The sequence below is a fragment of the Salmo salar genome, chromosome 18, assembly GCF_965601325.2.
Source record: "Salmo salar chromosome 18, fSalSal1, whole genome shotgun sequence".
Taxonomy (NCBI): domain Eukaryota; kingdom Metazoa; phylum Chordata; class Actinopteri; order Salmoniformes; family Salmonidae; genus Salmo; species Salmo salar.
This window is the reverse complement of record NC_138308.1, coordinates 48,097,792-48,124,730: the sequence shown is the minus strand read 5'-3', so window position 1 is coordinate 48,124,730 and position 26,939 is coordinate 48,097,792. Positions and strand designations below refer to the sequence as shown.

General features: G+C 48.0%; 1 protein-coding gene across 1 annotated transcript in view; it reads right to left on the bottom strand.

The window, feature by feature from the left end:
• Positions 1-26,939, bottom strand: part of cpxm2 (carboxypeptidase X (M14 family), member 2) — a 98,512-nt gene that overhangs the window by 35,424 nt on the left and 36,149 nt on the right. Inside the window, exons 4-6 of the mRNA XM_045701180.2 lie at positions 15,727-15,866; positions 2,844-2,928; positions 1,629-1,779 (exon numbers count right to left, since the gene is read on the bottom strand). Coding sequence (XP_045557136.1) covers positions 1,629-1,779; positions 2,844-2,928; positions 15,727-15,866 — 376 coding nt within the window. The remainder of the gene's footprint in view (positions 1-1,628; positions 1,780-2,843; positions 2,929-15,726; positions 15,867-26,939) is intronic.

Below are 26,939 nucleotides of genomic sequence, written 5' to 3'. Positions count from 1 at the left end.
GCCCACGCTTGGATTGCATCCTACCTGACAGGTCGCTCCTACCAGGTGGCGTGGCGAGAATCTGTCTCCGCACCACGTGCTCTCACCACTGGTGTCCCCCAGGGCTCTGTTCTAGGCCCACTCCTATTTTCGCTATACACCAAGTCACTTGGCTCTGTCATATCCTCACATGGTCTCTCATATCATTGCTATGCAGATGACACACAATTAATCTTCTCCTTTCCCCCTTCTGACAACCAGGTGGCGAATCGCATCTCTGCATGTCTGGCAGACATATCAGTGTGGATGATGGATCACCACCTCAAGCTGAACCTCGGCAAGACGGAGCTGCTCTTCCTCCCGGGGAAGGACTGCCCGTTCCATGATCTCGCCATCACGGTCGACAACTCCCTTGTGTCCTCCTCCCAGAGTGCTAAGAGCCTCGGCGTGACCCTGGACAACACCCTGTCGTTCTCCACTAACATCAAGGCGGTGACCCGATCCTGTAGGTTCATGCTCTACAACATTCGCAAAGTACGACCCTGCCTCACACAGGAAGCGGCGCAGGTCCTAATCCAGGCACTTGTCATCTCCCGTCTGGATTACTGCAACTCGTTGTTGGCTGGGCTCCCTGCCTGTGCCATTAAACCCCTACAACTCATCCAGAACGCCGCAGCCCGTCTGGTGTTCAACCTTCCCAAGTTCTCTCACGTCACCCCGCTCCTCCGCTCTCTCCACTGGCTTCCAGTCGAAGCTCGCATCCGCTACAAGACCATGGTGCTTGCCTACGGAGCTGTGAGGGGAACGGCACCTCCGTACCTTCAGGCTCTGATCAGGCCCTACACCCAAACAAGGGCACTGCGTTCATCCACCTCTGGCCTGCTCGCCTCCCTACCTCTGAGGAAGCACAGTTCCCGCTCAGCCCAGTCAAAACTGTTCGCTGCTCTGGCACCCCAATGGTGGAACAAGCTCCCTCACGACGCCAGGACAGCGGAGTCAATCACCACCTTCCGGAGACACCTGAAACCCCATCTCTTTAAGGAATACCTGGGATAGGATAAAGTAATCCTTCTAACCCCCCCTTAAAAGATTTAGATGCACTATTGTAAAGTGGTTGTTCCACTGGATATTATAAGGTGAATGCACCAATTTGTAAGTCGCTCTGGATAAGAGCGTCTGCTAAATGACTTAAATGTAAATGTATATAAATCAGGCAGACAGGCATCAAGGCATTCAGTTACTGTTTGATTGAACGTTAGAACGGGCAAAACGAGTGACCGAAGTGACTGATCGTCGGTGCCAGCCGTGCTGGTTCCATTATCTCAGAAACGCTCGGCCTCCTGGGATTTTAAACGCACGGCGGTGTCTAGGATTTACAGAGAATGGTGCTACAAACAAACAACATCCAGTCAGTGGGAAGTCCTGTGGGGGGAAAAACAACTCGTTGATGAGAGGTTCGAAGGATAATTACAAGCTAACAGGTGGGCCACAAACAGGAATCTAACGGCACAGAATCACACGGTACACACAGCAGTTACCTAGTAGAATCACACAGTAAACACACATAGCAGTTACCTGGTAGAATCACACAGTAAACACACATAGCAGTTACCTAGTAGAATCACACAGTAAAGACACATAGCAGTTACCTGGCATGGGACATCCCAGGATCTCCACTCTCATACAGATGCTGCCACGGTTGAACCAGGAACGAGGATTGACTCTGATGTAACGAGCCACTACAGCCACTGGAAACATGTTCAACACAGGGATCTCTTTCTCCTTGTTACCAATGAAGATCTACTGAGACAAGCAGACGTTTAACAACACAGTGAATACGCGAGAACAATTGAGCATTCAAAAACTGCTGTATCAACCATGCCTCATTGATCTCCACCCCAATCATATCTATTGATCGCCGTCCCAATCATATCTATTGATCTCCACCCCAATCATATCTATTGATCTCCACCCCAATCATATCTATTGATCTCCATCCCAATCATATCTATTGATCTCCACCCCAATCATATCTATTTATCTCCACCCCAATCATATCTATTGATCTCCACCCCAATCATGTCTACTGATCTCCGCCCCAATCATATCTATAGATCTCCACCCCAATCATATCTATTGATCTCCATCCCAATCATGTCTATTGATCGCCATCCCAATCATGTCTATTGATCGCCATCCCAATCATGTCTATTGATCTCCATCCCAACCATATCTATTGATCTCCACCCCAATCATATCTATTGATCTCCATCCCAATCATATCTATTGGTCTCCACCCCAATCATGTCTATTGATCTCCACCCCAATCATATATATTGATCTCCACCCCAATCATATCTATTGATCTCCACCCCAATCATATCTATTGATCTCCACCCCAATCATATATATTGATCTCCACCCCAATCATATCTATTGATCTCCATCCCAATCATATCTATTGATCTCCACACCAATCATATCTATTGATCTCCACCCCAATCATGTCTATTGATCTCCACCCCAATCATATATATTGATCTCCACCCCAATCATATCTATTGATCTCCATCCCAATCATATCTATTGATCTCCACCCCAATCATATCTATTGATCTCCACCCCAATCATGTCTATTGATCTCCACCCCAATCATATCTATTGATCTCCACCCCAATCATATCTATTGATCTCCATCCCAATCATATCTATTAATTTCCACCCCAATCATAACTATTGACCTCCACCCCAATCATATCTATTGATCTCCACCCCAATCATATCTATTGATCTCCACCCCAATCATGTCTATTGATCTCCACCCCAATCATATCTATTGATCATGATCTCAGCTAGCTACTCACAAGGTCTTGTGATCCATTCTTCAGAGTGACCCAGGTGTGACTGTCGTTGCTCACAAGGACCTTATATGACGTCACCCAGTCGCTCCTAAAAACATGGGAGGAGAGAGAAAGTCAAGACGAGGGAATTAGTTTAAAGTGTTCAAAGCCAAACTGATTCCATGCTGGACTGACGTACACGGTGTCCATATTAGGAAGCGAACGTCCACGGAAGCTGTGTCAGAGTCACTAGGAGTTGGTGCCTTTTCCTAATACGGACACCATACATTGCTTAAGTGAATTTAACTACAGGTGACAACTTTACAGTACAGATGTAGGATCATACTTCGATTAGTCTTTTGTTGCTGAGAATTTTCCTGCAACGGAGGAAATGCAGATGAGATTTGTGATTTACATAAATTCACTGAAAACCCCCAAATAACACACAGTTATATTAACAGTTTTGCACTTTTCATGCCGCCTAGTTTTGTCCAGCTAATAGCCTAACCACCGAGCAAGCAACATTATGGACTAAACGGTCAAATCCTGTTGCTGCAGGATTATTATTATTATTTTTGCGATGACAATATAGGTCAAATTGTGATCCTATACCTGTAGCTAATCCACTAGGTAACAGCAAATATAATATGACCCATATCAGTAGATTTAAAATGTATTATACAATATATATATATATACGTAAATATCTCCAGAGATCCTGTCTATATGAACATTCATACCATTATGAACCAGAACCATCCCAGCTTGTTCTACTTACAGTAACAGTGTCGTTCTGGGTCCAATGCTGAAATATGAGCAGACACCTGGTTCTGGTTAGTGGAGTCACCATGTAGCTAATGGTATGAAAACTGAAAAATAGAATTCCACTGTGCACGCTGGCAGCACAGCAAAGACACACACACACACACACACACACACACACACACACACACACACACACACACACACACACACACACACACACACACACACACACACACACACACACACACACACACACAAAACGGTTCCATCAGAAACGATTGCTTGTGAGTGCCTTTAATATTGTAAAATATTACTGTTCTCCGATATTTCATTCATGGGTTTTAAATTTTTATTTGTGCAAACACTATACAGATGTAGTATCTTAATTTGAGCCAGTTTGCTACAGCAGGAAAATAATCCTGCAACAACAGGAAATGTGAATTATTATGTGGATTATAATGAATGGACATTTTTGTAGGTGGTTGATACATTTGTCATTAGGGCAAAGTCTGAAATTTCAAACTTTAGAAGCCTTTTAAAACTCAAATACACTACATGTTTGCATTCTCAGCAACAAAAGAGTGATCAAATTAGGATCCTCCACCTGTCTATCAATTGTTTAGCTGGAATGGAATGTTCGTATCCTGTAAATTTGACTGTGATATGTGGTTGTTTCACCTAGCTATCTTAAGATGAATGCACTTACTTACTCTGGATAAGAGCATTTGCTAAATTACACAAATGTAAAATTTAAATGTTTTACATACAGATCTCATATTACTGTATAGATGGGGTTTTTTTTAACTTTTTTGAAATATTGATGTCACAAATGTATAATTTGTACAGTTCTTTATTAAAAATGCTGTTTTTTGTTACATTTGACTGTGTAAAACCTAACAGTACTACGTATTTCTCTGAGCATCTCAATCTGACCAGAATTGTTGTGGCAAAATAATCCTGCAGCAACAGGATTTGACCGGTTAGTCCATAATGTTGCTTGATCGGTGGTTAGGCTATTAGCTGGACAAAACGAGGCTACATGAAAAGTGCAAAACTGTTAATATAACTGTGTGTTAGTGGAGGTTTTTCATAGTAATTTATGTAAATTACCAAGCTCATTAGTGGAGGTTTTTCATAGGAATTTATGTAAATCACCAAGCTCATTAGTGAAGGTTTTTCATAGGAATTTATATAAATCATGGAGTTCATCTGCATTTTCTGTGGTGCAGGAAAATTCTCAGAAACAAAAAAAAAAAGTGATCAAATTAAGATCCTACATCTGTACCTAATGTAGTCAATATGGAACGGTACGGTGGCTCCTACACACACACACACAGACGATACGGTAGATGTCTCCTGGATAAAGATATCAACCCTGAGCCGGGGTGAACGTATCGGGGTGATGAGTCTGGTGCTGTAGGAATATCCCCAGTCCTGCTAATTAAATCACTCTTACAATCAGACCTTTTCTAAATCTGGCAACATTAACTTAGACAAATACCAGTTACAATAGAGCTACATCACTACAGAAATACTAGCCGTCTTTGCCTAAAGCCCCCTGTGTCTTCCTTATGTGTTCTGTAACTCCGGATCAGCAGCAGGAGACGACTTGGGAAGGAAATGACAAAAGGGGGCACTTTCTCAGCTCGCCCCCACCCCCCCCGAAATTCTGAAAATAACAAGCAATTTTCTGAGAGTTTTCTGAGAGAGTCATTAGAGCCTCCTTTTTCCAATTAACCAGAACAAAGGGCAGAACGTGTCAAATACGACCACAGGCTGTTGGGGAGAGCAGGGAGATTCTAACGGACGATGTGGTTATCAGCAGAAAGAGAATAAATGGTTCTTCTTCACTAACCAAAGAAGGGAATTAGTTTTTTTGCTCATAGTGCTGGGTACTTCTTCATAATTTGCTTTAAAAAAAACCTGTCACTTGATGACAGTGTGTTAATTAGGTTTACTTAGATGTGCTTTTCCTCCTTGGTCTATTTCAGTGGAATAGTGCTTGCTATTTGAGTATGTTATATTACGGTTAGCATTGTGCTAAGTGGCTTAACGTGATGATATCAGACCTGTAGGCCTGATGCTGCTGAGAACAATGGTCTCCTTTATTATCCAATGAGGTCATTGGCTCATGCTGCTGGTTATAGTTTAGTTCTCTTTTACATTTCTTACTTTTTATTTGCTTTGGAAAACCTGCGCTGTCTTGTCAGGAGATGGCTGTGTTTTGTCAGGACATTCAGGTGACTTGTCAGGACATTGTGGTGACTTGTCAGGACATTGAGGTGTTTTGTCAGGACATTCTGGTGTCTTGTCAGGACATTCTGGTGTCTTGTCAGGACATTGAGGTGACTTGTCAGGACATTCTGGTGTCTTGTCAGGACATGCTGGTGTCTCGTCAGGTCATTGAGGTGACTTGTCAGGACATTCTGGTGACTTGTCAGGACATTCTGGTGACTTGTCAGGACATTGAGGTGACTTGTCAGGACATTCTGGTGACTTGTCAGGACATTGAGGTGACTTGTCAGGACATTCAGGTGTCTTGTCAGGACATTCAGGTGTCTTGTCAGGACATTCAGGTGTCTTGTCAGGACATTGAGGTGACTTGTCAGGACATTGAGGTGACTTGTCAGGACATTGAGGTGACTTGTCAGGACATTCTGGTGACTTGTCAGGACATTCTGGTGACTTGTCAGGACATTGAGGTGACTTGTCAGGACATTGAGGTGACTTGTCAGGACATTGAGGTGACTTGTCAGGACATTCAGGTGTCTTGTCAGGACATTCGGGTGTCTTGTCAGGACATTCAGGTGTCTTGTCAGGAAATTGAGGTGACTTGTCAGGACATTCTGGTGACTTGTCAGGACATTCTGGTGACTTGTCAGGACATTGAGGTGACTTGTCAGGACATTGAGGTGACTTGTCTGGACATTCAGGTGTCTTGTCAGGACATTCAGGTGTCTTGTCAGGACATTCAGGTGTCTTGTCAGGACATTGAGGTGACTTGTCAGGACATTCTGGTGACTTGTCAGGACATTCTGTTGACTTGTCAGGACATTGAGGTGACTTGTCAGGACATTGAGGTGACTTGTCAGGGCATTGAGGTGACTTGTCAGGACATTGAGGTGACTTGTCAGGACATTCTGGTGACTTGTCAGGGCATTGAGGAGACTTGTCAGGACATTGAGGTGACTTGTCAGGACATTCTGGTGACTTGTCAGGACATTGAGGTAACTTGTCAGGACATTGAGGTGACTTGTAAGGACATTGAGGTGACTTGTCAGGACATTTTGGTGACTTGTCAGGACATTCTGGTGACTTGTCAGGACATTCAGGTGTCTTGTCAGGACATTCAGGTGTCTTGTCAGGACATTCAGGTGACTTGTCAGGACATTCTGGTGACTTGTCAGGACATTGAGGTGACTTGTCAGGACATTGAGGTGACTTGTCAGAACATTGAGGTGACTTGTCAGGGCATTGAGGTGACTTGTCAGGACATTGAGGTGACTCTTCAGGACATTCTGGTGACTTGTCAGGACATTGAGGTGACTTGTCAGGACATTGTGGTGACTTGTCAGGACATTGAGGTGACTTGTCAGGACATTCAGGTGTCTTGTCAGGACATTCAGGTGTCTTGTCAGGACATTCAGGTGTCTTGTCAGGACATTGAGGTGACTTGTCAGGACATTGAGGTGACTCTTCAGGACATTCTGGTGACTTGTCAGGACATTGAGGTGACTTGTCAGGACATTGTGGTGACTTGTCAGGACATTGAGGTGACTTGTCAGGACATTCAGGTGTCTTGTCAGGACATTGAGGTGACTTGTCAGGACATTCTGGTGACTTGTCAGGACATTCTGGTGACTTGTCAGGACATTGAGGTGACTTGTCAGGACATTGAGGTGACTTGTCAGGACATTGAGGTGACTTGTCAGGACATTCAGGTGTCTTGTCAGGACATTCGGGTGTCTTGTCAGGACATTCAGGTGTCTTGTCAGGAAATTGAGGTGACTTGTCAGGACATTCTGGTGACTTGTCAGGACATTCTGGTGACTTGTCAGGACATTGAGGTGACTTGTCAGGACATTGAGGTGACTTGTCTGGACATTCAGGTGTCTTGTCAGGACATTCAGGTGTCTTGTCAGGACATTCAGGTGTCTTGTCAGGACATTGAGGTGACTTGTCTGGACATTCTGGTGACTTGTCAGGACATTGAGGTGACTTGTCAGGACATTCTGGTGACTTGGGGCTGCGTGCTCAGTCCTTTCCTGTATTCCCTGTTCACTCATGACTGCACGGCCAGGCACGACTCCAACACCATCATTACATTTCTTGATGACATAACAGTGGTAGGCCTGATCACCGACAACAACGAGACAGCCATAGAGACCTGGTCGTGTGGTGCGAGGACAACAACCTCTCCCTCAACGTGATCAAGACAAAAGGAGATGATTGTGGACTACAGGAAAAGGAGGACCGAGCACGTCCCCATTCTCATCGACGAGGCTGCAGTGGAGCAGGTTGAGAGCTTTAAGTTCCTTGGTGTCCACATCAACAACAAATTAGAAGGGTCCAAACACACCAAGACAGTCGTGAAGAGGGCACAACAACACCATTTCCCCCTCAGCAGAATATTTAGCATGGGTCCTCAGATCCTCAAAAGGTTCTAAAGCTGCACCATCGAGAGCATCCTGACTGGTTGCATCACTGCCTGGTATGGCAACTGCTTGGCCTCTGACCACAAGGCACTACAGAGGGTAATGCGTACTGCCCAGTATATCACTGGGGCCAAGCTTCCTGCCATCCGGAACCTCTATACCAGGCGGTGTCAGAGGAAGGCCCTAAAAATTGTCAAAGACTCCAGTCACCCAGGTCATAGACTGTTCTCTCTGCTACCGCACGGCAAGCGGTACCGGAGCACCAAGTCTAGGTCCAAGAGGCTTCTAAACAGCTTCTACCCCCAAGCCATAAGACTCCTGAACAGCTAATCAAATGGCTACCCAGACTATTGCATTTCCCCACCCGCCACCCCCTCTTTTACGCCGCTGCTACTCTCTGTTATTTTCTATGCATTGTCACTTTAATAACTCTACCTACATGCACATATTACCTCGACTAACCGGTGCCCCCACACATTGACTCTGTACCGGTACCCCCTGTATGTAGTCTCCACATTGGCACTGTACCGGTACCTCCTGTATATAGCCTCCACATTGACTCTGTACCGTAACACCCTGTATATAGTCTCCACATTGACTCTGTACCGGTACCCCCTGTATATAGCCTCCACATTGACTCTGTACCATAACACCCTGTATATAGCCTCCACATTGACTCTGTACCGGTACCCCCTGTATATAGCCTCCACATTGACTCTGTACCGGTACCCCTGTATATAGTCTCGCTATTGTTATTTTACTGCTGCTCTTTAATTACTTGTTACTTTTATTTCTTATTCTTATTCGTATTTTTTAACTAAGGGGCTTGTAAATAAGCATTTCAATGTAAGGTCCTGTTGTGTTTGGCGCATGTGACTAATACAATTTGATTTGATTTGATTTAAAGGGGAGGAGTGATGGGGGTTAGTCAGAGTTGGATTGGAGGACAGATTCCCTTCATAGTCTGGTGAAGGTGAGACTTATGGGATGCCATGGAGACATGACGGGGCCCGTCGTTTAGACGCGTCAGTCTCAGACTACAAAAAAAAATGCTTCCAGAGAAAAGGTTTCTCAGAGGAGGATTAAAATATGACTCATAGACAATCTGATTGGCACAATAATTATTTGGTGGTTGATTACTATATTTTCTATCACGTGTGTGAAATGGAAATATGTTTGCTGCATATCCCAACTCCCCCTGAGACACAGTCAGAGAGTGGGGTCACGGTCAGGGTCAGACATTATCAACAGACTGGGGTCACGGCCAGGGTCAGATATTATCAACAGACTGGGGTCATGGCCGGGGTCAGACATTATCAACAGACTGGGATCAGGGTCAGCCATTATCAACAGACTGGGGCCAGGGTCAGACATTATCAACAGGCTGGGGACACGGTCAGACATTATCAACAGACTGGGGTCAGGGTCAGACATTATCAACAGACTGGGGTCACGGTCAGGGTCAGACATTATCAACAGACTGGGGTCACGGTCAGGGTCAGACATTATCAACAGACTGGGGTCAGGGTCAGACATTATCAACAGGCTGGGGTCACGGCCAGGGTCAGACATTATCAACAGACTGGGGTCACGGTCAGACATTATCAACAGACTGGGGTCACGGTCACGGCCAGGGTCAGATATTATCAACAGACTGGCGTCACGGTCAGGGTCAGACATTATCAACAGACTGGGGTCACGGTCAGGGTCAGACATTATCAACAGACTGAGGTCACGGTCAGACATTATCAACAGACTGGGGTCACGGTCACGGCTAGGGTCAGATATTATCAACAGACTGGGGTCAGGGCCAGACATTATCAACAGACTGTGGTCAGGGCCAGGGTCAGCCATTATCAACAGACTGGGGTCAGGATCAGGGTCAGACATTATCAACGGACTGGGGTCACGGTCAGCCATTATCAACAGACTGGGGTCACGGTCAGGGTCAGACATTATCAACAGACTGGGGTCACGGTCAGCCATTATCAACAGACTGGGGTCACGGTCAGGGTCAGACATTATCAACAGACTGGGGTCACGGTCAGCCATTATCAACAGACTGGGGTCACGGTCAGGGTCAGCCATTATCAACAGACTGGGGTCACGGCCAGGGTCAGACATTATCTACAGACTGGGGTCAGGGTCAGCCATTATCAACAACGACCCCGGAGCAATATGAGTTAAGTACTTTGCTCAAGGGCATAAATAGCTTCCAAGATGGCGTAGTAGTTCAGACGTCCTCTACCCTCCTCTTGTCGTGTCCCGTGTATATATATATTTACATTTTTTTTTTTTCTTCACTTATCTTTTTACATTTTTTATTCTAAAAACTCAACCTCAAAGCACTCTCCTGCAACCCGCCTCACCAATTTAAAAAATAAAGTATTATTTACCTCATCTGAATTCCACAACAGAAGCTAGCCAGAGGTTAGCCATTTTCACTGGCTAACGTTGAAGTTCAGCTAGCCACGGTTAGCTGTCCTCAGCTATCCATTAGCTCGAAAAGCTATCGCCAGTTTTTGTACAGCGCGACTCAGACCAGAGCATACCGGACCTATTCTCTCTCCTTTCCCCGATTTCTACCGCAGGCTCTGGACATTTACACCTGGATCTTGCAGCTAACTAGCTGCTACCTGAGTGACTATTGGCAACGTCGGTCATGGAATTAACACACATTATTACGGAGCTAGCCAGCTAGCCAGCTGAAGAGTTCCGTCAGCCACTCCTGGGCTATTCCTGAGCTAGCCAGCTGAAGTGTCTCCTGGACTACAACTCACCTATCCTGACCCGTTTTACTGCCGATGCGGAGCCCCATCGGGTCTTCACGACTGGACCACCGACGTTATCTGCCCGAGGGAGTTATCCAACTGGCCCCTCCATCGCGACGTAACCTGATCGCCCATCTGCGGCCGGCTAATCGTTTAGCTGTCTTTTCGGCTGCGATCTGAATAGGTCTATCGGACACGTTTCTTGGGCCACTATAACTAACTATTTTGCCAACTTGGACAGGTCCCCCCTTCCACACGGAACCCCACTAACCCACAGACGGAAACGCACGAGGTGGCTAAAAACAGACCTCCCTCCCATCTTCCACCAGCTTGCTACCTATGGCCCGGCTAGCTGTCTGAATCTCACTGGACCCTTTGATCACTCGGCTAAGCATGCCTCTCCTTAATGTCAATATGCATTGTCCATTGCTGTTCTGGTTAGTGTTTATTGGCTTATTTCACTGTAGAGCCTCTAGCCCTGCTCATTATACCTTAATTTAACCTCTCAGTTCCTCCACCCACACATGCTATGACATCTTCTGGTTTCAATGATGTTTCTAGAGACAATATCTCTCTCATAATCACTAAATGCCTAGGTTTACCTCCTCTGTACTCACATCCCACCATACCTTTGTCTGTACATTATACCTTGAAGCTATTTTATCGCCCCCAGAAACCTGCTCCTTTTTCTCTCTATTCTGGACGTCACAGACGACCAATTCTTATAGCTTTTAGCCGTACCCTCATACTTATTCTTCTCTGCTCCTCTGGGGATGTAGAGGTGAATCCAGGCCCTGCAGTGCCTGGCTCCACTCCTACTCCCCAGGTGCTCTCTTTTGATGACTTCTGTAACCGTAATAACCTTGGTTTCATGCATGTTAACATTAGAAGCCTCCTCCCTAAGTTTGTTTTATTCACTGCTTTAGCACACTCTGCCAACCCGGATGTCCTAGCTGTGTCTGAATCTTGGCTTAGGAAGTCCACCAAAAACTCTGAAATCTTCATCCCTAACTACAACGTTTTCAGACAAGATAGAACGACCAAAGGGGGCAGTGTTGCAATCTACTGCAGAGATAGCCTGCAGAGTTCTGTCCTGCTATCCAGGTCTGTACCCAAACAATTTGAACTTCTACTTTTAAAAATCCACCTCTCCAAAAACAAGTTTCTCACCGTTGCCGCCTGCTATAGACCCCCCTCGGCCCCTAGCTGTGCTCTGGACACCATATGTGAACTGATTGCCCCCCATCTATCTTCAGAGCTCGTGCTACTAGGTGACCTAAACTGGGACATGCTTAACACCCCAGCCATCCTACAATCCAAGCTTGATGCCCTCAATCTCACACAAATTATTAATGAACCCACCAGGTACAACCCCAAAGCCGCAAACACTGGCACCCTCATAGATATCATCCTAACCAACGTGCCCTCTAAATACACCTCTGCTGTTTTCAACCAAGATCTCAGCGATCACTGCCTCATTGCCTGCACCCGTAATGGGTCAGCGGTCAAACGACCTCCACTCATCACTGTCAAACGCTCCCTGAAACATTTCAACGAGCAAGCCTTTCTAATCGACCTGGCCCTGGTATACTGGAAGTATATTGACCTCATCCCGTCAGTAGAGGATGCCTGGTTATTTTTTTTAAATGCCTTCCTCTCCATCTTAAATAAGCATGCCCCTTTCAAGAAATTTAGAACTAGGAACAGATATAGCCCTTGGTTCTCCCCAGACCTGACTGCCCTTAACCAACACAAAAATATCCTGTGGCGTTCTGCATTAGCATCGAACTGCCCCCGCGATATGCAACTTTTTAGGGAAGTTAGAAACCAATACACACAGGCAGTTAGAAACGCCAAGGCTAGCTTTTTCAAACAGAAATTTGCTTCGTGCAACTCCAACTCTAAAAAGTTCTGGGACATTGTAAAGTCCATGGAGAATAAGAACACCTCCTCCCAACTGCCCACTGCACTGAGAATAGGAAACTCTGTCACCACCGATAAGCCCACTATAATTGAGAATTTCAATAAGCATTTTTCTACGGCTGGCCATGCTTTCCACCTAACTACCCCTACTGCATTCAACAGCACTGCACCCCCCACAGCTACTCGCCCAAGCCTCCCCCATTTCTCCTTCTCCCAAATCCATTCAGCTGATGTTCTGAAAGAGCTGCAAAATCTGGACCCCTACAAATCAGCTGGGCTTGACAATCTGGACCCTTTCTTTCTAAAATTATCTGCCGAAATTATTGCAACCCCTATTACTAGCCTGGTCAACCTCTCTTTCGTGTCGTCTGAGATTCCCATAGATTGGAAAGCAGCTGCTGTCATCCCCCTCTTCAAAGGAGGTGACACTCTTGACCCAAATTGCTACAGACCTATATCCATCCTACCCTGCCTTTCTACGGTCTTCGAAAGCCAAGTCAACAAACAGATTACCGACCATTTCGAATCCCACCGCACCCTCTCCGCTATGCAATCTGGTTTCAGAGCTGGTCATGGGTGCACCTCAGTCACGCTCAAGGTCCTAAACGACATCGTAACCGCCATCGATAAGAAACAATACTGTGCTGCCGTATTCATTGACCTGGCCAAAGCTTTTGACTCTGTTAATCACCACATCCTCATCGGCAGACTCAGTAGCCTTGGTTTCTCAAACGATTGCGTCGCCTGGTTCACCAACTACTTCTCTGACAGAGTTGAGTGTGTCAAATCGGAGGGCCTACTGTCTGGACCTCTGGCAGTCTCTATGGGGGTACCACAGGGTTCAATTCTTGGGCCAACTCTTTTCTCTGTATACATAAATGATGTCGCTCTTGCTGCTGGTGAATCTCTGATCCACCTCTACGCAGACGACACCATTCTGTACACTTCTGGCCCTTCTTTGGACACTGTGTTAACAACCCTCCAGACGAGCTTCAATGCCATTCAACTCTCCTTCCGTGGTCTCCAACTGCTCCTAAACACAAGTAAAACGAAATGCATGTTCTTCAACCGTTCTGCACCTGCCCGCCTGTCCAGCATCACTTCTCTGGACGGTTCTAACTTAGAATTTGTGGACAACTACAAATACCTAGGTGTCTGGTTAGACTGTAAACTCTCCTTCCAGACTCACATCAATCATCTCCAACCAAAGTGAAATCTCGAATTGGCTTCCTATTTCGCAACAAAGCGTCCTTCACTCATGCTGCCAAACATACCCTCGTAAAACTGACCATCCTACCAATCCTCGACTTCGGCGATGTCATTTACAAAATAGCCTCCAATACCCTACTCAACAAGCTGGATGCAGTCTATCACAGTGCCATCCGTTTTGTCACCAAAGCCCCATATACTACCCACCACTGCGACCTGTACGCTCTCGTTGGCTGGCCTTCGCTTCATAATCGTCGCCAAACACATTGGCTCCAGGTCATCTAAAGTCCCCCCTTATCTCCGCTCACTGGTCACCATAGCAGCACCCACCTGTAGCACGCGCTCCAGCAGGTATATCTCTCTGGTCACCCCTAAAGCCAACTCCTCCTTTGGTCGTCTCTCCTTCCAGTTCTCTGCTGCCAATGACTGGAACGAACTACAAAAATCTCTGAAACTGGAAACACTTATCTCCCTCACTAGCTTTAAGCACCAGCTGTCAGAGCAGCTCACAGATCACTGCACCTGTACATAGCCCATCTATAATTTAGCCCAAACTACTACCTCTTCCCCTACTGTATTTATTTATTTTATTTATTTTGCTCCTTTGCACCATATTATTTATATTTTAACTTTGAACTTTCTTCAAACTACAAATCTACCATTCCAGTGTTTTTCTTGCTATACTTTATTTACTTTGCCACCATGGCATTTTTTTGCCTTTACCTCCCTTATCTCACATCATTTGCTCACATTGTATATGGTCTTATTTTTTTTTTTTTTTCTACTGCATCATTGATTGTATGTTGTTTTACTCCATGTGTAACCCTGTGTTTTTGTATGTTGTCGAACTGCTTTGCTTTATCTTGGCCAGGTCGCAATTGTAAATGAGAACTTGTTCTCAACTTGCCTACCTGGTTAAATAAAGGTGAAATAAAAAATAAATAAAAAAGGGCACAGCAACAGCAACAGAGAAAGAGAGAGCAAAGGCCTTCTCTCTCTCATCCCAGAAAGAGAGGAGTATTCACAAGAGATATGAAAATATTACTGCAGCTGATTGTCCAGTGGCTTGGGGTCAATGCGCATAAAAGGTTAAGCTGCGGTAAAATATTTTAATCCAACTTGACGGAGTCGCGCTACCTGACTTAAGACAATGAAAAGGGATAGAATTCACTACTCAGCCACCAGATAAAGAGACAGAGAGAGAGAGAGAGAGAGAGAGAGACAGAGAAAAAGAGAGAGAGAGATACACAGAGAGAGAGAGAGACATACAGACAGAGAGAGACAGAGACACAGAGAGAGAAAGAGAGAGACAGACAGAGAGAGACACAGAGAGAGAGAGGCAGAGACAGAGACAGAGAGAGAGAGAGAGAGAGAGAGAGAGAGAGAGAAAGAGACAGAGAGAGAGTGATAGAGACAGAGACAGAGAGAGAGTGAGAGAGACAGACACAGAGAGAGAGAGAGAGAGAGAGAGAGAGAGACACACAGAGAGAGAAAGACAGAGAGAGACAGCCAGACAGACAGACAGACAGACAGACAGACAGTTAGCGCAGAAAAACGGTAGGGCCATAAAGAGTTGATACTCACGACCAGAGAGAGCTCCTCCCCTGTGTGATGACCCCTGTGAACTTGGTCAACCTCCTGGCGTCCACCTCCAACCACTGCAGAGGGTCGTTCCTCCCAGCACACCAGGCTCCATCGTACAGGTCATCATCATACAGGCCAGCCTAGCAGAGGATTTAGAAAAGGGTTTCCAAGTAGTTTATAAACTGTAATAAATAGTTGTAACACATTGCAGAGGGTGGTTCCTCCCAGAGGCCTAGCAGAGTATTTAGAAAAGGGTTTCCAAGTAGTTTAGAAACTGTAATAAATAGTTCTAACATTGCAGAGGGTCGTTCCTCCCAGAGGCCTAGGAGAGGATTTAGAAAAGGGTTTCCAAGTAGTTTAGAAACTGTAATAAATAGTTGTAACACATTGCTGAGCGAGAAAATGTCTTCCTTAGGCTAAATCAGGGATATGGGACTGGATGGACTTCCTCCACACCAGGACTATGGGACTGTAATGATGGACTTCCTCCACACCAGGACTATGGGACTGTAATGATGGACTTCCTCCACACCAGGACTATGGGACTGTAATGATGGACTTCCTCCACACCAGGACTATGGGAGTGTAATGATGGACTTCCTCCACACCAGGACTATGGGACTGTAATGATGGACTTCCTCCACACCAGGGTGATGGGACTGTAATGATGGACTTCCTCCACACCAGGACTGTAATGATGGACTTCCTCCACACCAGGACTATGGGACTGTAATGATGGACTTCCTCCACACCAGGACTATGGGACTGTAATGATGGACTTCCTCCACACCAGGGTGATGGGACTGTTATGATGGACTTCCTCCACATCAGGACTATGGGACTGTAATGATGGACTTCCTCCACACCAGGGTGATGGGACTGTAATGATGGACTTCCTCCACACCAGGACTATGGGACTGTAATGATGGACTTCCTCCACACCAGGACAGTAATGATGGACTTCCTCCACACCAGGACTATGGGACTGTAATGATGGACATCCTCCACACCAGGACTATGGGACTGTAATGATGGTCTTCCTCCACACCAGGACTATGGGACTGTAATGATGGACTTCCTCCACACCAGGACTATGGGACTGTAATGATGGTCTTCCTCCACACCAGGACTATGGGACTGTAATGATGGACTTCCTCCACACCAGGGCTATGGGACTGTAATGATGGACTTCCTCCACACCAGGACTATGGGAGTGTAATGATGGACTTCCTCCACACCAGGGTGATGGGACTGTTATGATGGACTTCCTCCACACCAGGACTATGGGACTGTAATGATGGACTTCCTCCACACCAGGACTATGGGAGTGTAATGATGGACTTCCTCCACACCAGGGTGATGGGACTGTTATGATGGACTTCCTCCACATCAGGACTATGGGACTGTAATGATGGACTTCCTCCACACCAGGGTGATGGGACTGAAATGATGGACTTCCTCCACACCAGGACTATGGGACTGGATGGACTTCCTCCACACCAGGGTAATGGGACTGTAATGATGGACTTCCTCCACACCAGGACTATGGGACTGTAATGATGGACTTCCTCCACACCAGGACTGTAATGATGGACTTCCTCCACACCAGGACTATGGGACTGTAATGATGGACTTCCTCCACACCAGGACTATGGGACTGTAATGATGGACTTCCTCCACACCAGGACTATGGGAGTGTAATGATGGACTTCCTCCACACCAGGACTATGGGACTGTAATGATGGACTTCCTCCACACCAGGACTATGGGACTGCAATGATGGACTTCCTCCACACCAGGACTATGGGACTGTAATGATGGTCTTCCTCCACACCAGGACTATGGGACTGTAATGATGGACTTCCTCCACACCAGGGCAATGGGACTGTAATGATGGACTTCCTCCACACCAGGACTATGGGAGTGTAATGATGGACTTCCTCCACACCAGGGTGATGGGACTGTTATGATGGACTTCCTCCACACCAGGACTATGGGACTGTAATGATGGACTTCCTCCACACCAGGGTGATGGGACTGTTATGATGGACTTCCTCCACATCAGGACTATGGGACTGTAATGATGGACTTCCTCCACACCAGGTTGATGGGACTGAAATGATGGACTTCCTCCACACCAGGACTATGGGACTGGATGGACTTCCTCCACACCAGGGTGATGGGACTGTAATGATGGACTTCCTCCACACCAGGACTATGGGACTGTAATGATGGACCTCCTCCACACCAGGGCTGTAATGATGGACTTCCTCCACACCAGGACTATGGGACTGTAATGATGGACTTCCTCCCCCCAGGACTATGGGACTGTAATGATGGACTTCCTCCACACCAGGACTATGGGAGTGTAATGATGGACTTCCTCCACACCAGGACTATGGGACTGTAATGATGGACTTCCTCCACACCAGGGTGATGGGACTGTAATGATGGACTTCCTCCACACCAGGACTATGGGACTGTAATGATGGACTTCCTCCACACCAGGACTGTAATGATGGACTTCCTCCACCCCAGGACTATGGGACTGTAATGATGGACTTTCTCCACACCAGGACTATGGGACTGTAATGATGGACTTCCTCCACACCAGGGTGATGGGACTGTAATGATGGACTTCCTCCACACCAGGACTATGGGACTGTAATGATGGACTTCCTCCACACCAGGACTGTAATGATGGACTTCCTCCACACCAGGACTATGGGACTGTAATGATGGACTTCCTCCACACCAGGACTATGGGACTGTAATGATGGACTTCCTCCACACCAGGACTATGGGAGTGTAATGATGGACTTCCTCCACACCAGGACTATGGGACTGTAATGATGGACTTCCTCCACACCAGGGCTATGCGAGTGTAATGATGGACTTCCTCCACACCAGGACTATGGGACTGTAATGATGGACTTCCTCCACACCAGGACTATGGGACTGTAGTGATGGACTTCCTCCACACCAGGACTATGGGACTGTAATAATGGTCGTCCTCCACACCAGGACTATGGGACTGTAATGATGGACTTCCTCCACACCAGGGCTATGGGACCGTAATGATGGACTTCCTCCACACCAGGACTATGGGACTGTAATGATGGACTTCCTCCACACCAGGACTTTTGGAGTGTAATGATGGACTTCCTCCACACCAGGGTGATGGGACTGTTATGATGGACTTCCTCCACACCAGGGCTATGGGACTGTAATGATGGACTTCCTCCACACCAGGGTTATGGGACTGTTATGATGGACTTCCTCCACACCAGGACTATGGGACTGTAATGATGGACTTCCTCCACACCAGGACTATGGGAGTGTAATGATGGACTTCCTCCACACCAGGGTGATGGGACTGTTATGATGGACTTCCTCCACATCAGGACTATGGGACTGTAATGATGGTCGTCCTCCACACCAGGACTATGGGACTGTAATGATGGACTTCCTCCACACCAGGGCTATGGGACCGTAATGATGGACTTCCTCCACACCAGGACTATGGGAGTGTAATGATGGACTTCCTCCACATCAGGGTGATGGGACTGTTATGATGGACTTCCTCCACACCAGGACTATGGGACTGTAATGATGGACTTCCTCCACACCAGGACTATGGGAGTGTAATGATGGACTTCCTCCACACCAGGGTGATGGGACTGTTATGATGGACTTCCTCCACACCAGGACTATGGGACTGTAATGATGGACTTCCTCCACACCAGGACTATGGGACTGTAATGATGGACTTCCTCCACACCAGGACTATGGGACTGTAATGATGGACTTCCTCCACACCAGGGTGATGGGACTGTAATGATGGACTTCCTCCACACCAGGACTATGGGACTGTAATGATGGACTTCCTCCACACCAGGACTGTAATGATGGACTTCCTCCACACCAGGACTATGGGACTGTAATGATGGACTTCCTCCACACCAGGACTATGGGACTGTAATGATGGACTTCCTCCACACCAGGACTATGGGAGTGTAATGATGGACTTCCTCCACACCAGGACTATGGGACTGTAATGATGGACTTCCTCCACACCAGGACTATGGGAGTGTAATGATGGACTTCCTCCACACCAGGACTATGGGACTGTAATGATGGACTTCCTCCACACCAGGGCTATGCGAGTGTAATGATGGACTTCCTCCACACCAGGACTATGGGACTGTAATGATGGACTTCCTCCACACCAGGACTATGGGACTGTAATGATGGACTTCCTCCACACCAGGACTATGGGACTGTAATGATGGTCGTCCTCCACACCAGGACTATGTGACTGTAATGACGGACTTCCTCCACACCAGGGCTATGGGACCGTAATGATGGACTTCCTCCACACCAGGACTATGGGAGTGTAATGATGGACTTCCTCCACACCAGGGTGATGGGACTGTTATGATGGACTTCCTCCACACCAGGACTATGGGACTGTAATGATGGACTTCCTCCACACCAGGACTATGGGAGTGTAATGATGGACTTCCTCCACACCAGGGTGATGGGACTGTTATGATGGACTTCCTCCACACCAGGACTATGGGACTGTAATGATGGACTTCCTCCACACAAGGGTGATGGCACTGAAATGATGGACTTCCTCCACACCAGGACTATGGGACTGGATGGACTTCCTCCACACCAGGGTGATGGGACTGTAATGATGGACTTCCTCCACACCAGGACTATGGGACTGTAATGATGGACTTCCTCCACACCAGGACTATTTGACTGTAATGATGGACTTCCTCCACACCAGGACTATGGGAGTGTAATGATGGACTTCCTCCACACCAGGACTATGGGACTGTAATGAGGGACTCCCTCCACACCAAGGTGTTGGGACTGTAATACTATACTTCCACCTAAGACTTCCCCCACACTCTGTCTAGTCCTACCTGCACTCACCTGCTCTGTCTAGTCCTACCTGCACCCACCTGCTCTGTCTAGTCCTACCTGCACCCACCTGCTCTGTCTTGGCCTACCTGCACTCACCTGCTCTGTCTAGGTCTACCTGCACTCACATGCTCTGTCTAGGTCTACCTGCACTCACCTGCTCTGTCTAGGTCTACCTGCACTCACCTGCTCTGTCTAGACCTACCTGCACTCACCTGCTCTGTCTAGTCCTACCTGCACTCACCTGCTCTGTCTAGGACTACCTGCACTCACCTGTTCTGTCTAGGTCTACCTGCGCTCACATACTCTGTCTATGCCTACCTGCACTCACCTGCTCTGTCTACGCCTACCTGCACTCACCTGCTCTGTCTAGGTCTACCTGCACTCACCTGCTCTGTCTTGGCCTACCTGCACTCACCTGCTCTGTCTAGGTCTACCTGCACTCACATGCTTTGTCTAGGTCTACCTGCACTCACCTGCTCTGTCTAGGCCTACCTGCACTCACCTGCTCTGTCTAGGTCTACCTGCACTCACATGCTCTGTCTAGGTCTACCTGCACTCACCTGCTCTGTCTTGGCCTACCTGCACTCACCGGCTCTGTCTAGGTTCTACCTTGCACTCACCTGCTCTGTCTAGGCCTACCTGCACTCACCTGCTCTGTCTAGTCCTACCTGCACTCACCTGCTCTGTCTAGGTCTACCTGCACTCACCTGCTCTGTCTAGGTCTACCTGCACTCACCTGCTCTGTCTAGCACTACCTGCACTCACCTGCAATGTCTAGGTCTACCTGCACTCACCTGCTCTGTCTAGGTCTACCTGCACTCACCTGCTCTGTCTAGGCCTACCTGCACTCACCTGCTCTGTCTAGTCCTACCTGCACTCACCTGCTCTGTCTAGGTCTACCTGCACTCACCTGCTCTGTCTAGGTCTACCTGCACTCACATGCTCTGTCTACGCCTACCTGCACTCACCTGCTCTGTCTACGCCTACCTGCACTCTCCTGCTCTGTCTAAGTCTACCTGCACTCACCTGCTCTGTCTTGGCCTACCTGCACTCACCTGCTCTGTCTAGGTCTACCTGCACTCACATGCTTTGTCTAGGTCTACCTGCACTCACCTGCTCTGTCTAGGCCTACCTGCACTCACCTGCTCTGTCTAGGTCTACCTGCACTCACCTGCTCTGTCTTGGCCTACCTGCACTCACCTGCTCTGTCTTGGCCTACCTGCACTCACCGGCTCTGTCTAGGTTCTACCTTGCACTCACCTGCTCTGTCTAGGCCTACCTGCACTCACCTGCTCTGTCTAGTCCTACCTGCACTCACCTGCTCTGTCTAGGTCTACCTGCACTCACCTGCTCTGTCTAGGTCTACCTGCACTCACCTGCTCTGTCTATGACTACCTGCACTCACCTGCTCTGTCTAGGTCTACCTGCACTCACCTGTTCTGTCTAGGTTTACCTGCACTCACCTGCTCTGTCTAGGTCTACCTGCACTCACGTGCTCTGTCTAGGCCTACCTGCACTCACCTGCTCTGTCTAGGTCTACCTGCACCCACCTGCAATGTCTAGGTCTACCTGCACTCACCTGCTCTGTCTAGGTCTACCTGCACTCACCTGCTCTGTCTAGGCCTACCTGCACTCACCTGCTCTGTCTAGATCTACCTGCACTCACCTGCTCTGTCTAGGCCTACCTGCTCGCACCTGCTCTGTCTAGTCCTACCTGCACTCACCTGCTCTGTCTAGGCCTACCTGCACTCACCTGCTCTGTCTAGACCTACCTGCACTCACCTGCTCTGTCTAGGTTCTACCTTGCACTCACCTGCTCTGTCTAGGCCTACCTGCACTCACCTGCTCTGTCTAGTCCTACCTGCACTCACCTGCTCTGTCTAGGTCTACCTGCACTCACCTGCTCTGTCTAGATCTACCTGCACTCACCTGCTCTGTCTAGGCCTACCTGCGCACACCTGCTCTGTCTAGTCCTACCTGCACTCACCTGCTCTGTCTAGGCCTACCTGCACTCACCTGCTCTGTCTAGACCTACCTGCACTCACCTGCTCTGTCTAGGTCTACCTGCACTCACCTGCTCTGTCTAGGCCTACCTGCACTCACCTGCTCTGTCTAGTCCTACCTGCGCTCACCTGCTCTGTCTAGTCCTACCTGCACTCTGTTTGTGTTTGTGAACAGAGCCCCAGGACCAGCTTGCTTAGGGGACTCTTCTCCAGGTTCATCTCTCTGTAGGTGATGACTTTGTTATGGAAGGTTTGGGAATCGCTTCCTTTTAGGTGGTTGTAGAATATAACATCTCTTTTCTGGATTTTGATAATTAGCTGGTATCGGCCTAATTCTGCTCTGCATGCATTATTTGGTGTTTTACGGAGGATATTTTTGCAGAATTCTGTATGCAGAGTCTCAATTTGGTGTTTGTCCCATTTTGTGAATTCTTGGTTGGTGAGCGGACTCCAGACCTCACAACCATGAAGGACAATGGGTTCTATAACTGATTCAAGTATTTTTAGCCAGATCCTAATTGGTATGTCGCATTTAATGTTCCTTTTGATGGCATAGAATGCCCTTCTTGCCTTGTCTCTCAGATCGTTCACAGCTTTGTGGAAGTTACCTGTGGCGCTGATGTTTAGGCCAAGGTATGTATAGTTTTCGGTGTGCTCTAGGGCAACGGTGTCTAGATGGAATTTGTGTTTGTGGTCCTGGCAATTAGACCTTTTTGGAACACCATTATTTTTTGTCTTACTGAGATTTACTGTCAGGGCCCAGGTCTGACAGAATCTGTGCAGAAGATCTAGGTGCTGCTGTAGGTCCTCGTTGGTTGGTGACCAAGCACCAGAGCATCAGCATCTTAAATAAGCATGCCCCATTCAAAAAATGTAGAACCAGGAACAGATATAGCCCTTGGTTCATTCCAGACCTGACTGCGCTTGACCAGTACAAAAACATCCTGTGGCGTACTGCATTAGCATCGAATAGCCCTCGCGATATACAACCTTTCAGGGAAGTTAGGAACCAATATACACAGGCAGTCCTTCTCTCTCTCTCTCTCTCTCTCTCTCTCTCTCTCTCTCTCTCTCTCTCTCCTTCTCTCTCTCTCCTCTCTCTCTCTCCTTCTCTCTTTCTCTCTCTCACTCTCTCCTTCTCTCTCTCTCTCTCTCTTTCTCTTTCTCTCTCCATCTCTCTCTTTAATTTCAATTTAAGGGGCTTTATTGGCATGGGAAACCTATGTTAACATTGCCAAAGCAAGTGAAATTGATAATAAACAAAAGTGAAATAAACAAAAAATGAACAGTAAACATTACACTCATACAAGTTCCAAATGAATATACATTTAAAATGTCATATTATGTCTATATATAGTGTTGTGAAGGTATGCAAATAGTACAAAAGTACAAAAGGGAAAATAAATAAACATAAATAGGGGTTGTATTTACAATGGTGTTTGTTCTTCACTGGTTGTGATTTTCTTGTGGCAACAGGTCATACATCTTGCTGCTGTGAATGAACACTTTCTCTCTCTCTGTCTATCTCTCTCTCCTCCAGATTGGAGACATTACCTTACACAATCCCTAATGCAACACACTACGTTACCACACAGCTATAAACACACGATAACAAAGGGTTTGTTTGTCTGGAAGTGTGTGTGTGTGTGTGTGTGTGTGTGTGTGTGTGTGTGTGTGTGTGTGTGTGTGTGTGTGTGTGTGTGTGTGTGTGTGTGTGTGTGTGTGTGTGGAAGTCATTATGGGTGTACTACAGTTTCTGATCTCAGGACAATACACAGCCCAGATGATGATGAGGCAAACGGAACCGTACTCCCCTTCTTCATATCCTGACAGGAAATACCTCTTCTCCCAGACACCAGTTCACGTTAGGTTAGTGCGGTCTGGAATCCTTGGGAACGTCTCCTACCCTTAACACTAACCCTTACCTTAACCATTACTTAATCGTTTAAATGTTCAACTTAAGTGGGGTGATGTCAGAGTCTTGGATGTTCAAAATATCCCATTTAGACTTTTCTGTCCACTTAATGAGGTTTGGGGATAATAACTGTAATAATGGACCCCAACTTTAAAGGCAGCCATATAATAATGGACCCCCAGTTTAATAGCAGCCATATAATAATGGAACTCCAGTTTAATGGCAGCCATATAATAATGGACCCCCAGTTTAATGGCAGCCATATAATAATGGACCCCTAGTTTAATGGCAGCCATATAATAATGGACCCCCAGTTTAATGGCAGCCATATAATAATGGAACTCCAGTTTAATGGCAGCCATATAATAATGGACCCCCAGTTTAATGGCAGCTATATAATAATGGACCCCTAGTTTAATGGCAGCCATATAATAATGGACCCCCAGTTTAATGGCAGCCATGTAATAATGGAACTCCAGTTTAATGGCAGCCATATAATAATGGTGTCACGTCCTGACCAGCAGATGGAGCTGTTGTAGTAGTTTTGGGGTCAGGACGTGGCAGTCCTGTATGTGTGTGATTGTTCTGTGTTGGTCTTGTGACTCCTGATCAGGAACAGCTGGGGATCGTTGTTCCTGATTGGGAGTCATATATGTAGGAGTATGTTTGTCACTTGGTTTTGTGGGTAGTTGTTTTTGCACTGCGGTGGTGAGCCTGCAAAACTGTTTAGTGTTGTGGGTATCATTTATTGTTTTGGCAAGTGGATGCGTTACTCTTTTTTTGTTAATTAAAATATGAGTATCCACAACTCCGCTGCATTTTGGTCTTCACTGCAACACAACGAAGGATTTTGTGACAGAACTACCCCCCCCAAAGGACCAAGCAGCGGAGAAGAGGACAGAGGCAAGTGAGGGAGGAATGTTGGAAGCAGCGCGCTCGGGAGGTGATGGATTCCTGGTCGCTGGAGGTGTTGACGGAGAGGATTGACTGGACATGGGAGCAGTTGCGGGTCCACTGTGACAACCTGCCTGGGAGGCAGGTAGAACCCGAGAGGCAGCCCCAAGAATTTTCTAGGGGGGGGCACAAGGGCTATTTGGCGGGGCGAGATTACAGCCCCAGGCCAGCTCCCGGTACCCTTGTAGGGCAGACTGGACAGGTCCCGTGCTTTGGGGTTGGGGCTGTGGTGAGGCCTGGGATTTTCAGGCCGGTAGGCAAGGTACCAGCGCCCCGCATGTGCCAGGGCGAAGTAGGCATCAAGCCGGAAGGGGTGATGCCAACCCTGCGCTCAAGACCGCCAGTGCGCCCTTTCGGTCCGGTGTTTCCCGCTAGACGCACTAGCATGGAGGTGCGTGTCTCCAGGCTGGCACGTCCAGTACCAGCCCCACGCATCAGGAGTCTAGTGCGTCAGCCCAGCCTCGCCAGTCAACAGTCGCCAGAGCTGACCACCAGTCAACAGTCGCCAGAGCTGACCGCCAGTCGTACGTCACCAGAGCTGCCCGCCAGTCAACAGTCGTCAGAGCTGCCCGCCAGTCAACAGTCGTCAGAGCTGCCCGCCAGTCAACAGTCGTCAGAGCTGCCCGCCAGTCAACAGTCGCCGGAGTGGCCAGACTGCGCCGAACTGCCGGAGTGGCCAGACTGCGCCGAACTGCCGGAGTGGCCAGACTGCGCCGAACTGCCGGAGTGGCCAGACTGCGCCGAACTGCCGGAGTGGCCAGACTGCCCCGAGCTGCCGGAGTGGCCAGACTGCCCCGAGCTGCCGGAGTGGCCAGACTGCCCCGAGCTGCCGGAGTGGCCAGACTGCCCCGAGCTGCCGGAGTGGCCAGACTGCCCCGAGCTGCCGGAGTGGCTCTCCTGTCCTCCGGCCCAGCCCGAGTGGCCCTCCTGTCCTCCGGCCCAGCCCGAGGGGCCCTCCTGTCCTCCGGCCCAGCCCGAGGGGCCCTCCTGTCCTCCGGCCCAGCCCGAGGGGCCCTCCTGTCCTCCGGCCCAGCCCGAGGGGCCCTCCTGTCCTCCGGCCCAGCCCGAGGGGCCCTCCTGTCCTCCGGCCCAGCCCGAGGGGCCCGTCTGCCTGGCGCAGCTATCGGCGCCACCGAAGTGGGCGACGCCGAGGGTGGAGCAAGGTCCACGTCCTGCACCGGAGCCACCTCCAGGATAGCTGGGTTGGGGAGGGAGGGTGTAGCACAGTGCCGTCGTTGACGGCAGCCACCCTCCCTTCCCTCCCTTATTGTTTAGGGGTTATTGTTTATGGGTTTTGTTGGGGATTTTGTTTGTGTTAGGTGCATTCCGGGTTCTGCACCTTGAGGGGGGGGGGGGTACTGTCACGTCTTGACCAGCAGATGGAGCTGTTGTAGTAGTTTTGG